Here is a 13,533-nt window from a genome sequence, read left to right on the forward strand (position 1 = left end):
GGAGGGGGAGCAGGGGGCAGGGTTAGTGTGTGTGTGTGTGTGGGGGGGGGGGGGATGATCATGATAGCGGGCGGGGGGTAACCCTTGAAAATGACACGGTATACTGGTTTGATGAGAGTTACCTCCCTTCCGTGGGTGACAAAGCATGACTTACCTCCCTTGCACTATGTAGACTGTATTGATAGATGGGGAGGGTCATTATCCGAGGAAGGAAACAATGCCTGGAGAAACTAAAACCCAGGTGCACATTTGTGGGTCCAGGGCAGTGTGCATGCAAAATATCTTGTGCTTATCTTTTGCCATCTCTGAGGTATGGCGACCACAGACAGACACACAGACAGACACTCTCTTTTATTATATGTATAGATACAACACAACACCACCGTAGCACAACCATGCACTACACAGCACAACCGTACACAACACAGCCATGCACAACACAACACGACCGTACTCAACACAACACAACCATAAACAACGTAGCACACCCATAAACAACTTCACCTAATCCAGCACAACACAAACATACACCGTACACAATCGAAAACAACACCACAACACAGCACAACCATGCACACCACAACACAACACAACGCAACACATCCGTACCTCTCTCAGCACAACCCAACACAACCCAACACCTCACACCTCGACAAAACCCCTTACAATAGAAAAACAGACATACACAACATAACCGTACACAACACAGCACGATCGTACACAACACAGCACGATCGTACACAACACAGCACGATCGTACACAACACAGCACGATCGTACACAACCCAACACAACCCAAAACAACCCAACACAACAAAACACCACCACACCGCACCACACACCACACCACACCACACCACACAACACTAACATGCACACTACAACAACACATGACACAACCATGCACACCACAACACAACCATGCACACCACAACACAACCATGCACACCACAACAAAACACAACACAACCATGCACACCACAACACAACCACACACAACCATGCACACCACCACACTACCCAACACAACCATGCACACCACCACACAACCCAACACAACCATGCACAACACAACACAACACAACCATGCACACCACCACCACAACCCAACACAACCATGCACACCACCACACAACCCAACACAACCATGCACACCACCCTACAACCCAACACAACCATGCACACCACCACACAACCCAACACAACCATGCACACCACCACACAACCCAACACAACCATGCACACCACCACACAACCCAACACAGCCATGCACACCACCACACAGCCCAACACAACCATGCACACCACCACACAACCCAACACAACCATGCACACCACCACACATCCCAACACAACCATGCACACCACCACACAACCCAACACAACCATGCACACCACCACACAACACAACACATCCATGCACACCACCACACAACCCAACACAACCATGCACACCACCACACAACACAATACAACCATGCACACCACCACACAACACAACACAACCGTGACCATGCACACCACAACACAACACAACCATGCACACCACAACACAACACAACACAACCATGCACACCACAACACAACACAACACAACCATGCACACCACCACACAACACAATACAACCATGCACATCACAACACAACACAACACAACCATGCACACCACAACACAACACAACACAACACAACCATGCACAACACAACACAACACAACCATGCACACCACCACACAACCCAACACAACCATGCACACCACCACACAACCCAACACAACCATGCACAACACAACACAACACAACCCAACACAACCATGCACACCACCACACAACCCAACACAACCATGCACACCACCACACAACCCAACACAACCATGCACACCACCACACAACACAACACAACCATGCACACCACCACACAACCCAACACAACCTTGCACACCACCACACAACATAATACAACCATGCACACCACCACACAACACAACACAACCATGCGCAACACAACACAACACAACCATGCACACCACAACACAACACAACACAACCATGCACACCACAACACAACACAACACAACCATGCACACCACCACACAACACAATACAACCATGCACATCACAACACAACACAACACAACCATGCACACCACAACACAACACAACCATGCACAACACAACACAACACAACACAACCATGCACACCACCACACAACCCAACACAACCATGCACACCACCACACAACCCAACACAACCATGCACAACACAACACAACACAACCCAACACAACCATGCACACCACCACACAACCCAACACAACCATGCACACCACCACACAACCCAACACAACCATGCACACCACCACACAACCCAACACAACCATGCACACCACCACACAACCCAACACAACCATGCACACCACCACACAACCCAACACAACCATGCACACCACCACACAACCCAACACAACCATGCACACCACCACACAACCCAACACAACCATGCACACCACCACACAACCCAACACAACCATGCACACCACCACACAACCCAACACAACCATGCACACCACCACACAACCCAACACAACCATGCACACCACCACACAACCCAACACAACCATGCACACCACCACACAACCCAACACAGCCATGCACACCACCACACAGCCCAACACAACCATGCACACCACCACACAACCCAACACAACCATGCACACCACCACACAACCCAACACAACCATGCACACCACCACACAACCCATCCCAACCATGCACACCACCACACAACCCAACACAACCATGCACACCACCACACAACACAACACAACACAACTATGCACACCACAACACAATGTAACTTAACCATGCACACCTCAACACAGCAAAACACAACTATGCACACCACACCACAACACAACACAACACGGCACGACGCAACACAACACAACACAGCACAATAGAACAAAACCACACACAACCATAGCCCAACCCAACCCAACACACCAACAGCACAGCACAGCACAGCACAGCACAACACAACACAACACAACACAAAACAACACAACACCACACCACACTGCAACACAACACAGCCGCACACAACACAGCACCACCATAAACATCACAACACATCCCAACCATGCACAACATAGCACAACCATACACAACACAGTCGTACACAACACAACACAACCGTACACAACCATACACAACACAACGCTTTGCTTAAAACGGTCATCACTATATGTAGCAAATTCTTCAACGTGTTTTAACTCGCATCTTTCCGAAAGACAGCAAAAAGTCTTCATAAATGACTGACATTCCTCAAAAACATGTTATGTTAGAAGTTCCTTCAGGCTCAGTCCTGAAACCCATTCTTTCCTCTATTACCACTTATGATCTGCCTTTACATGTATCTGATTGTGACTTAATTAACAGCATTGTTGTTGCTGACGCGTTTCTATACACATCTAGTGACACCATGTTATGAGGTCTTTGACTTGTGTTAAACAAACTCCATGATAATTCACACAAAAATATCAAAAGTATGGTGATCACCACAAGACAGAATTATCAACATGCGGTTTTAATTCTTAATGTCTTTAGTTAAAAACTGACGCATTGTAATATGTGTTATGTGCTTGAGATGCAGAACGGACAGGATGTAAGACTAAGTTGTGACTAAATCCTCTGTCCATATGTATCAAAGATCAGTCAGTCAGTCAGTCGATCAGCCCGCAAATTAGTCTCTCTCTCTCTCTCTCTCTCTCTCTCTCTCTCTCTCTCTCTCTCTCTCTCTCTCTCTCTCTCTCTCTCTCTCTATCTCTCTCTCTCTCTCTCAATCTCTCTCTCTCTCTCTCTCTCTCTCTCAATCTCTCTCTCTTTCTCTTTTCTCCATTAGTCTTTCTGGTTTTTTTTTAATTGTGTGTCTCTCTTATTCACACACTCCTTCTCAAACCCTTCTTGTATTATTTCGTTCCCGAGGAGCTTGCAAACACTTATGTGGGTGATTTACATAATTCAGACCGCTCAAGCTAAATGTATGTAGAGCAACAACTTCATAAAGAAAGTCATGGCAAGACAGCACTCGTTTATGATTGTATTGCCTTTATAACTGTTCCTGTGCCAACGGCATTAGCTCAACCGACCGCTCATTTTCTCTTACCAGCTCTGTAGTTTAGCAGATGTAAATCCAGGATGAACCCTTACACAACATATGCAGCAATTTGCGGACCACTAAAATACAGAGCTATAGCTCTCTCTCTTTCTCTCTCTCTTTCTAATGCAATGATCATTCATCCGATTAAAACAAAGAGTATGGTGATAACCACGAGACAAAAACACCAGTTAAGTCCTTTACTATTACAACTGTCAGTTGGTTCAACTCAAGTGCAGCAAGTTAAGGAACATAGACTATTAGGTGTTACCATTGATCAAGAGTTGAAATGGCAAACTCATTTGAGTAATATTTGCAAAGTAGTATCAAAGAATTTGTACCTGTTATCAAAATTAAGGCATTACGCCGATTCTGAAGCACTCAAAATGTTCTATTACGCCCACATAATGCCTCATATAAACTTCGCTTCGACACTTTGGGATAACTGCAGTGATGTTCATTTAAAAAGACTCAATTCCCTGCATCGCCGAGCTGCAAAACTTATTCTGCATGATTTGAATAGGTCCACGGATGAAAAACTAAAGCTCCTAAATTTCCTCCCCTTGAAAGATCAGTTGACGTTAAACAAGGCTGTGTTCATGTATAAAATTCTAAATGACGACTGTCCTAAATATTTGCAATCACATTTCAAACATGCCACAAAAAGATATGGGTCCCAAAAAATCATCCCTCCTATACCTCGCATAGACCTCTACAAATCGAGCCTAGCCTTCTCGGGAGCTTTTCTCTGGAACTCCTTCCCCCAACAGATAAGAAATGCAACTTCAGTGAAATTGTTTAAGAGACAGTCCCGTTCACACATCATTCGTGAATGAAATGTCTTGTTCGATTGTTATTTTGTTGAACATTTTGTACTAGTGTTAACGGATGTGTAGCTTATCTGAGCAACTTAATTCTCAAAATGAAAGGCTTAACTATGTCAATGTAATTTTGTAATTTTTGAGTTCTCCTTATATAATTCCGTAACTGCACATAATATTGCAATACATACAATTCTATATCTTATATGATTGAATTTTTATTTGTTATGTTCGTCTGTCTTTATGTGTTGTATAAAGGACAGGTTGGAAGAATAGGCTTTGCCTAAAACCTTTATCCTTTTGTAATAAAGTTCTGAGTCTGAGTCTGAGTCTGAGTCTCTCTCTCTCTCTCTCTCTCTCTCTCTGTTTCTGTCTGTCTGTCTGTCTGTCTGTCTGTCTCTCTCTCTCTCTCTGTTTCTGTCTGTCTGTCTGTCTGTCTGTCTGTCTGTCTCTCTCTCTCTCGCTTTATTATACATTTGTATTGGAAGTAAGGACCGGTTGTAAGAAAAGGCGTCGCCTTAAACCTCTATCCTTGAAAAATAAAGTTCCATCATCATCTCTCTCTCTCTCTCTCTCTCTCTCTCTCTCTCTCTCTTCTCTCTCTCTCCTTCTCTCTCTCTTTGTATCTGTCTCCTCTCTCTCTTTCCCCCTCTCTCTCCCTCTCTCTTTCTCTCTCTCTCTTTCTCTCTCTCTTTTTTACCAATTAATCTGTGTTGTTTTTATTACTGTGTCTTTCTGACTCGCAGATCACCTTCTTTAACCCTTCCTGCTTCCTCTCTTCCACTGATGCGGGTGAATTGCATAATTTAAACCTACCAAGCTAAATGTATTTGGAGCACCCACTTTATCAACAAACAAGTCCTTGAAAGACACCACTCCTTTATGATTGTATTGCCTTTTTCACCGCTCCTGTGCTAACAGCATTTGCTTTAGCGACCGATCTTACCAGCTCTGTAGTTAAACAGATGTAGTTCCAGAATTAGGCCTGACACAACACACACAACATACCAGCAGCAAGTGAGGACCACTAAAACGCAGGGCTATAGCTCTGTAGTTTTTTGGTCCGCAAATAGCTGCGAAATAGTGACTGTCCGCATATAGTCGCTTTTTTCAAATCGTTCGTAACGCTATATTAAGAGAAATATCGAAGTAAAAGTTTTTTTGACACCTTTGTGTCGAATTCCCTAAACATTTCGCTTACTTTCAACTTTCTATCTCTTCAAACAAAAAAAGTCAAAACAGGTCCTCATATTACCGCATTTTGACAGATGGACACAAATGATACACAATGTCCGCAAATAGGCGAATATCCCCCTATGCGTGTGTGTGTGTGTGTGTGTGTGTGTGTGTGTGTGTGTGTGTGTGTGTGTGTGTGTGTATGTGTGTGTGTGTGTGAGTGTGTGTGTGTGTGTGTGAGTGTGTGTGTGTGTGTGTGTGTGTGTGTGTGTGAGTGTGTGTGTGTGTGTGTGTGTGTGTGTGAGCAGTGTGTGTGTGTGTGTGTGTGTGTGTGTGTGTGTGAGTGTGTGTGCACGTTTTGGCTTAGTACAGTAGTCCCGTGAAAGATAAAGTAATGTTTTAGTTGTAATGTTGTTTTTGCTTTTTTGTCGACAGAAGCCAGAACGCGTTGTCTTCTACTCAAATGTATAGAGCATAGCATTTTGAGAAATGAATCGTCTGCCTTGGTTGACTGTTTTAGGACAGACAAGATTTGACAGAAAACACCATAGTTCTTCGGAAGACTTTAATAGGGTCGTCAACAATGGAAACTATGTTTTAACAGGTTTTGCTTTGAATGCTCTGTGGAACATAAATCAAGATTTAAGAGTTTTGTTTAGATTGTAAGGTGAAGCGAGAACACCTGCTTTGGTTATCAAATATTCAAACGCACAGCGCATGCTGATTGTAAAAATTGAATGGTTTGATTCAAAAAGTGTGTTGATCAAAATTGCTTTAAGCTATCTTGATTACCTTTAAGGCAGGGTTTGGTATCGCTGTGCGTAGAATTTGAAATAGGATAGTCAGTGTGCTATAAAACGTACAACGTAAATTGATGCAAGTGTCCATGTAAGTGCGTTTACGTCTGTCTTTTTATTCTGTGTGTGTATTTTCTTTATCTGTCCGTCAGTATTTGTCACCAAATGCGAAAAAACCCACAATTATGACTTTTTGAAACTGTTTGTAGATAGCTGTCAGAGTAGTTTTCAAGATTTTATTGACATCAATATGTATATTATGCAATGATACAATGATATAGTACGTGTATAAGTAAAGCGAAGCCTAGATCATAAAAATGCTTTGACTTTCGATTTGAATACCCGATAAAACGTGTGTGCAACGTCCTGGGTTGGGGGAGGTGAAACATACTTATATCTGTCTTTTTATTCTGTGTGTGCATTTTCTTTATCTGTCCGTCAGTATTTGTCACCGAATGCGAAAAAACCCACAATTATGACTTTTTTCAAACTGTTTGTAGATAGCTGTCAGAGTAGTTTTCAAGATTTTATTGACATCAATATGTATATTATGCAATGATACAATGATATAGTACGTGTATAAGTAAAGCGAAGCCTAGATCATAAAAATGCTTTGACTTTCGATTTGAATACCCGATAAAACGTGTGTGCAACGTCCTGGGTTGGGGGGGGGGGGGGGGGGGAGGGGGGTGTAACATACTTATATCTGTCTTTTTATTTTGTGTGTGTATTTTCTTTATCTGTCCGTCAGTATTTGTCACCAAATGCGAAAAAACCCACAATTATGACTCTTTGAAACTGTTTGTAAATAGCTGTCAGAGTAGTTTTCAAGATTTTATTGACATCAATATGTATATTATGCAATGATACAATGATATAGTACGTGTACAAGTAAAGCGAAGCCTGGATCATAAAAATGCTTTCTTCCTGAACCCCCTATAAAGTTTACGTTTCATTTCTTCGAGTTTGTGCTTCTCCACCTTTAAGAATGTGCACCCCATAGTAAGTCAACGCAGTGTCTGTTAAGGTTTCTCGTGATACACACGTAAACGTAAGCACATTTACTTACACACGTGCGCATTATGTTCGTTTTTGCACACTGATACACACACACACACACACACACACACACACACACACACACACACACACGCACACACACACACACTCACACACACACACACACACACACACACACACACTGTTTCGCTCTCAAGATCTCTGTCCTCTCGCTCTCTCTCGCTCTCTCTCTCTTTCTCTCTCTCTCTCTCTCTTTCTCTCTCTCTCTCTTTTTCTTTCTTTCTTTCAAAGCTACTTCCTTTATCCTTTACGTAAATCTGCTGCTTGTAAATAAAGTCGTGGAGGGTCTTGAGCTTTTTGCACAGTTGAATACATTGATTTTGGGAAGGGTAACTGTTAGGGATTGTTGGCCCCTCTGAAGACCTATGCCAGGCCTCATCGTGGCCAGAGGGTGACAACAGAGTAGACTGGTGGCTAACTGGCACGGCACCGTTGCTTCTTCCCATTGCTGCTTTTCTTTTTGCTGTCCGTTTGTTGCTGTTACGGAATTCGTATGGCTTGCAAAACCCCCTTTGATGCAAAGCGAATTTAAATTAGACAAATGAATGCGTGCATGCCAGAGCATTTTTATTGCATGTTGTTTTTACTAACATCAAGATTTATATAACGTTATGGTTTTGCTTGGTTGATGGTATCAAATTTACGCTGTTTACTGTTGTATTTTGCTTAATTTGTATTTACTTTGTCGATTGTTTTATGTTAAATTAAGTTGGCCGGTCGACACTGTCTAAACGGGCGGGGATATAGCTCAGTTGGTAGCGCGCTGGATTTGTATTCAGTTGGCCGCTGTCAGCGTGAGTTCGATCCCAGGTTCGGCGGAAATTTATTTCACAGAGTCAACTTTGTGTGCAGACTCTCTTCGGTGTCCGAACCTCCCCCCGTGTACACTACATTGGGTGTGCACGTTAAAGATCCCACGATTGACAAAAGGGTCTTTCCTGGCAAAATTGCTTAGGCACAGTTAATAATTGTCTACCTATACCCGTGTGACTTGGAATAATAGGCCGTGAAAGGTAAATATGCGCCGAAATGGCTGCAATCTACTGGCCGTATAAAATTTCATCTCACACGGTATCACTGCAGAGCGCCTAGAACTGTACCCACGGAATATGCGCGATATAAGACTCATTGATTGATTGATAAACGTTCGACAAAGAACAAAAAAACCACGATTATCTTTTCATAAAAAATCAAAAAACAAAACAAAGACAATGGATATGAAACGAAACTCATTTCGATGACGACATTTCTATTTACGTGTTTGTATCAAGTCGACACTTGACTAATTGTTTTGATATCGCTTCACGCGACTTGTTGTTTTATGCTGATAACTAGCTTGTTTTCTTGCGAAGAAGTTTCATTTTGTGCTTGGTAGTCCTTCTCTCTCAGGTTAACCGTTAGGCCTAAATAAAGTGAAATAGCTTTGACAGACATTCAGCAAAAATTAAATACAGAAAAAATCACAAAGGGTCCATATTAGGAGTCTGGGCGCCTAATATGGACCAGTGAAGCGGCCTTCACGTATCACTGTAAAAAGCCCCCTATACTTCAAAATAACATGATACAACTTAGTGTACAAGTCAGACTAATTCAAATATGCTTTAGATTTATCTGTTTCGGGTTGATGAGAGCATTATTTAAAGCACACCAGGAAACGAAAAAAGCTTAACTTCCACGAAAAGAAGACTTTTTGTTATATTTGTTTAAAATCTCGAGGGCTAATAACAGGTTATTTCCAGCAAGTTTCTTAATGAATTAATAAAACTAGCCTTTAGCTTTTATTTTCTTCGATTTGTTGAAGGTGGTCCATATTAGGGGACTCGCACATACTTTGAGATGTTGCTATTATTTTTTGTTTGCAGCAGAAATTCGGGGTCAACACTGCTAAAATGTAACCAATGCGGCCTTAGCTGTCATAAATAGCAATTTTTGTGTGATAAAAACCTTGGCTGTGGACAGAAACGAGTCCGTTTTAGACGGCAAATTTATATAGAACGCTGCCAAAAGTGAAAAAAGAGAAAAAGCCTAACGGGTTTGAGATTTGTGTTTCTGCAACTGTTTTGACATGTGCAAGTTATCCAGAGAGGGTGAATACAGCGAATAAAACTTTTTTGAGCGCTCTGGCGCCGTTAGTTTGTCAGAACAGGAGGTGGTCCATATTAGGAGCCGGTCCATATTGGGAGCCCTTCCCCTATATTAGTCCCTCTCTGGGCGAGGGCTGGTTAAAAAAAAGCTCGTTTATAATTATTGCTTATGCCACAACCCTCGAAAGATAAAATATGATTTAATTGATTTGATTTGATTTGATCTCTCTCTCTCTATCTCTCTCTTTCTCTCTCTTTCTCTCTCTCTCTCTCTCTATCTTTCTCTCTCTCTTTCCTCTCTCTCCATCTCTCTCTCTTTCTCTCTCTCCATCTCACTCTTTCCCTCTCTCTCTCTCTCCGTCTCTCTCTTTCTCTCTCTCTCCCTCTCTTTCTCCCTCTCTCTTTCTCTCTCTCCCTCTCTCTTTCTCCCTCTCTCTCCCATTCTCTCTCTTTCTCTCTCTCCCCTCTATTTCTCTCTCTCTATCTTTCTCTTTCTCTTTCTCCCTCTCTCTTTCTCTCTCTCCCTCTCTTTCTCTCTCTCTCTCATTCTCTCTCTCTCTCTCTCTCTCTCTCTCTCTCTCTCTCTCTCTCTCTCTCTCTCTCTCTCGTTTTGTTGGTTAACTTTTTAACTTTTCAATTTTTAATTTTTTAATTATATAATTGCGTGTCTATGCGTCCCAAGGACAGATTGTAAGAAAAGGCGTAGCCTTAAATCTTAATCCTTGTAAAATAAAGTTCAATTCAAATCAATTCTCTCTCTCTCTCTCTCTCTCTCTCTCTCTCTCTCTCTCTCTCTCTCTCTCTCTCTCTCTCTCTCTCTCTCTCTCTCTCTCTCTCTCTCTCTCTCTCTCTCTCTCTCTCTCTCTCTCTCTCTCTCTCTCTCGTTCCAAGGACAGGTTGGAAGATTAGGCTAAGCCTAAAACCTGTATCCTTATGTAATAAAGTTCTGAGTTCTGAGTTCTCTCTCTCTCTCCCCTAGCTCTTTCTCTGTCTCTCTCTGTCTCTCTCTCTCTCTCTCTCTCTCTCTCTCTCTCTCTCTCTCTCTCTCTCTCTCTCTCTCTCTCTCTCTCTCTCACCAATCCCACAGTCTACCCTATGACGTGATACAGCTGTCTGAGATGACGCCGCTGACACTGGATGAGCTGTCCCGTCATCAGGATACAGTACAGTCCGCTGTCCGTGCCTCGGATGTAGGCCGCCTGGCGACTCAGACCACTCATACTGACCACCAGCACGTCACAGCGAGCCAGCAGCTGCTGGTCAACCAGCACCTTGGTGAAGCCCTCACACACCTCCTGTCCCCGTTGTCCGCCCTTCCTGTCCACGTGCACGAACTGACCGCTGGTTCGGACAAAGCGCGCACCAAACACCTCTCCAGCCTGGTCAATGTACACCTTGGAGTCGGACGTGACGAAGAAACGGTAGTTGTCTGCCTTGGCGTAGGAAGGGGGTAGGGCAGCAGTGGCGGTGGCGTTGGAAGGGGGGAGGGCGGCGGTGGCGGTGGTGACGTTGAACAGGGGACTGGCGGGGTCGAGACTCTGCAGAAAGCGCAGCACGGTGTGTCCGTGGTCCCTGGTGTGACGCCTCATGGTGTCGCGCAACATCTCCGAGTTGCTGGCGAAGCGCACGTGCCCACACAGCAGCCTGTCGTCCGGGGAGGGTTTGGCTGAGGCGAGCGCGGACTGCAGAGCGCGGTCAACACGTGGGGCCGGTCTGAACAGCTGGTGGAAGATCCGCGCGAAGATCTGGTCGTTTGTGAGGGGCCGCATCCACTGTAACTGTCTCTCGTATCGCGCGTTTTTCTTCAGCAGGTCGAAGTAGTCCAGGTTGGCCTTGAAGAGAGTCACGCGTGCTGTGAAGATCTCGCTGAAGTTGACGGACGGCATGCTGTTGTAGAACGCCACCGACCCGAGCCTGTTGTACATCTTGGCGTCAGACTTCAAGTCCAATGAGTCGGGCAAGTCCCAGGGCACCTCAGCGGGCAACAGGAACTCTCTCAGCGGGCACGGGATGTCGTTGATCCGGATCCCGAACCGTCGATGAGTCAGGTTAGCGATGACGTAAGCAATGGCGATTCCCTTGAGCCGGTCGGCCCAGCCGCCGCATGCCCCCTTGCAGTCGTAGATCATGTAGCGGTCAGTGGCCAGAGGGGGATGAGACGGCTTGCCCCCCGCTGTCACGTTGTCTTCCTTGTGGGTCCCTTGTGACGGTTTACTCAGCGCTGTGACGTTGTCTTCGTTGTAGGCCCCCTGTGACGGCTTACCCTCTATGACGGCATTGTGTGATGACACCATGTGTCGCAGCGCAGTGACGGAGTCTATAGGGGCCAGTGGTGGTGCGGCGTTTTGTCCGGGGAGTAGGAGCGTCCACCACTGGGTGTAATAGATCACTGTCACTGCCGACAGCACGATCACCGGGCGGCTGGCCCGCTGAATCACAAACAGAAAGAACACTACATGTACATGGCTTGCTGTGTCATATCAGCTGAAACACACACACAAAGAACACTACATGTACATGGCTTGCTGTGTCATATCAGCTGAAACACACACAGAAAGAACACTACATGTACATGGCTTGCTGTGTCATATCAGCTGAAACACACACACAAAGAACACTACATGTACATGGCTTGCTGTGTCATATCAGCTGAAACACACACACAAAGAACACTACATGTACATTGCTTGCTGTGTCATATCAGCTGAAACACACACACAAAGAACACTACATGTACATGGCTTGCTGTGTCATATCAGCTGAAACACACACAGAAAGAACACTACATGTACATGGCTTGCTGTGTCATACCAGCTGAAACACACACATAATGCACACTACATGCACATGGCTTACTGGGTTATACCAGCTGAAACACACACAGCCAGAACACTACATGTACATGGCTTGCTGTGTCATATCAGCTGAAACACACACAGAACACTACATGTACATGGCTTGCTGTGTCATACCAGCTGAAACACACACAGAACACTACATGTACATGGCTTGCTGTGTCATACCAGCTGAAACACGCACACAAAAAACACTACATGGACATGGCTTGCTGTGTCATATCAGCTGAAAAACACACAGAAAGAACAGTACATGTACATGGCTTGCTGTGTCATACCAGCTGAAACACGCACACAAAAAACACTACATGGACATGGCTTGCTGTGTCATATCAGCTGAAAAACACACAGAAAGAACAGTACATGGACATGGCTTGCTGTGTCATATCAGCTGAAACACACAGACAGAACACTACATGTACATGGCTTGCTGTGTCATATCAGCTGAAACACACAGACAGAACACTACATGTACATGGCTTGCTGTGTCATATCAGCTGAAACACACACAGAATGCACACTACATGCACATGGCTTACTGGGTTATAACCAGCTGAAACACACA

At 44.4% G+C, this 13,533-nt stretch overlaps 1 protein-coding gene across 1 annotated transcript in view; it reads right to left on the reverse strand.

The window, feature by feature from the left end:
• Window positions 1-10,772: 10,772 nt before the first annotated feature.
• LOC138980181 (uncharacterized) overlaps window positions 10,773-13,533 on the reverse strand; it is a 42,441-nt gene continuing 39,680 nt past the window's right edge. Inside the window, exon 3 of the mRNA XM_070353016.1 lies at window positions 10,773-12,542. Coding sequence (XP_070209117.1) covers window positions 11,202-12,542 — 1,341 coding nt within the window. The 3' untranslated portion in view covers window positions 10,773-11,201. The remainder of the gene's footprint in view (window positions 12,543-13,533) is intronic.

Source organism: Littorina saxatilis, linkage group LG11 (genome assembly GCF_037325665.1).
Source record: "Littorina saxatilis isolate snail1 linkage group LG11, US_GU_Lsax_2.0, whole genome shotgun sequence".
Lineage (NCBI taxonomy): Eukaryota > Metazoa > Mollusca > Gastropoda > Littorinimorpha > Littorinidae > Littorina > Littorina saxatilis.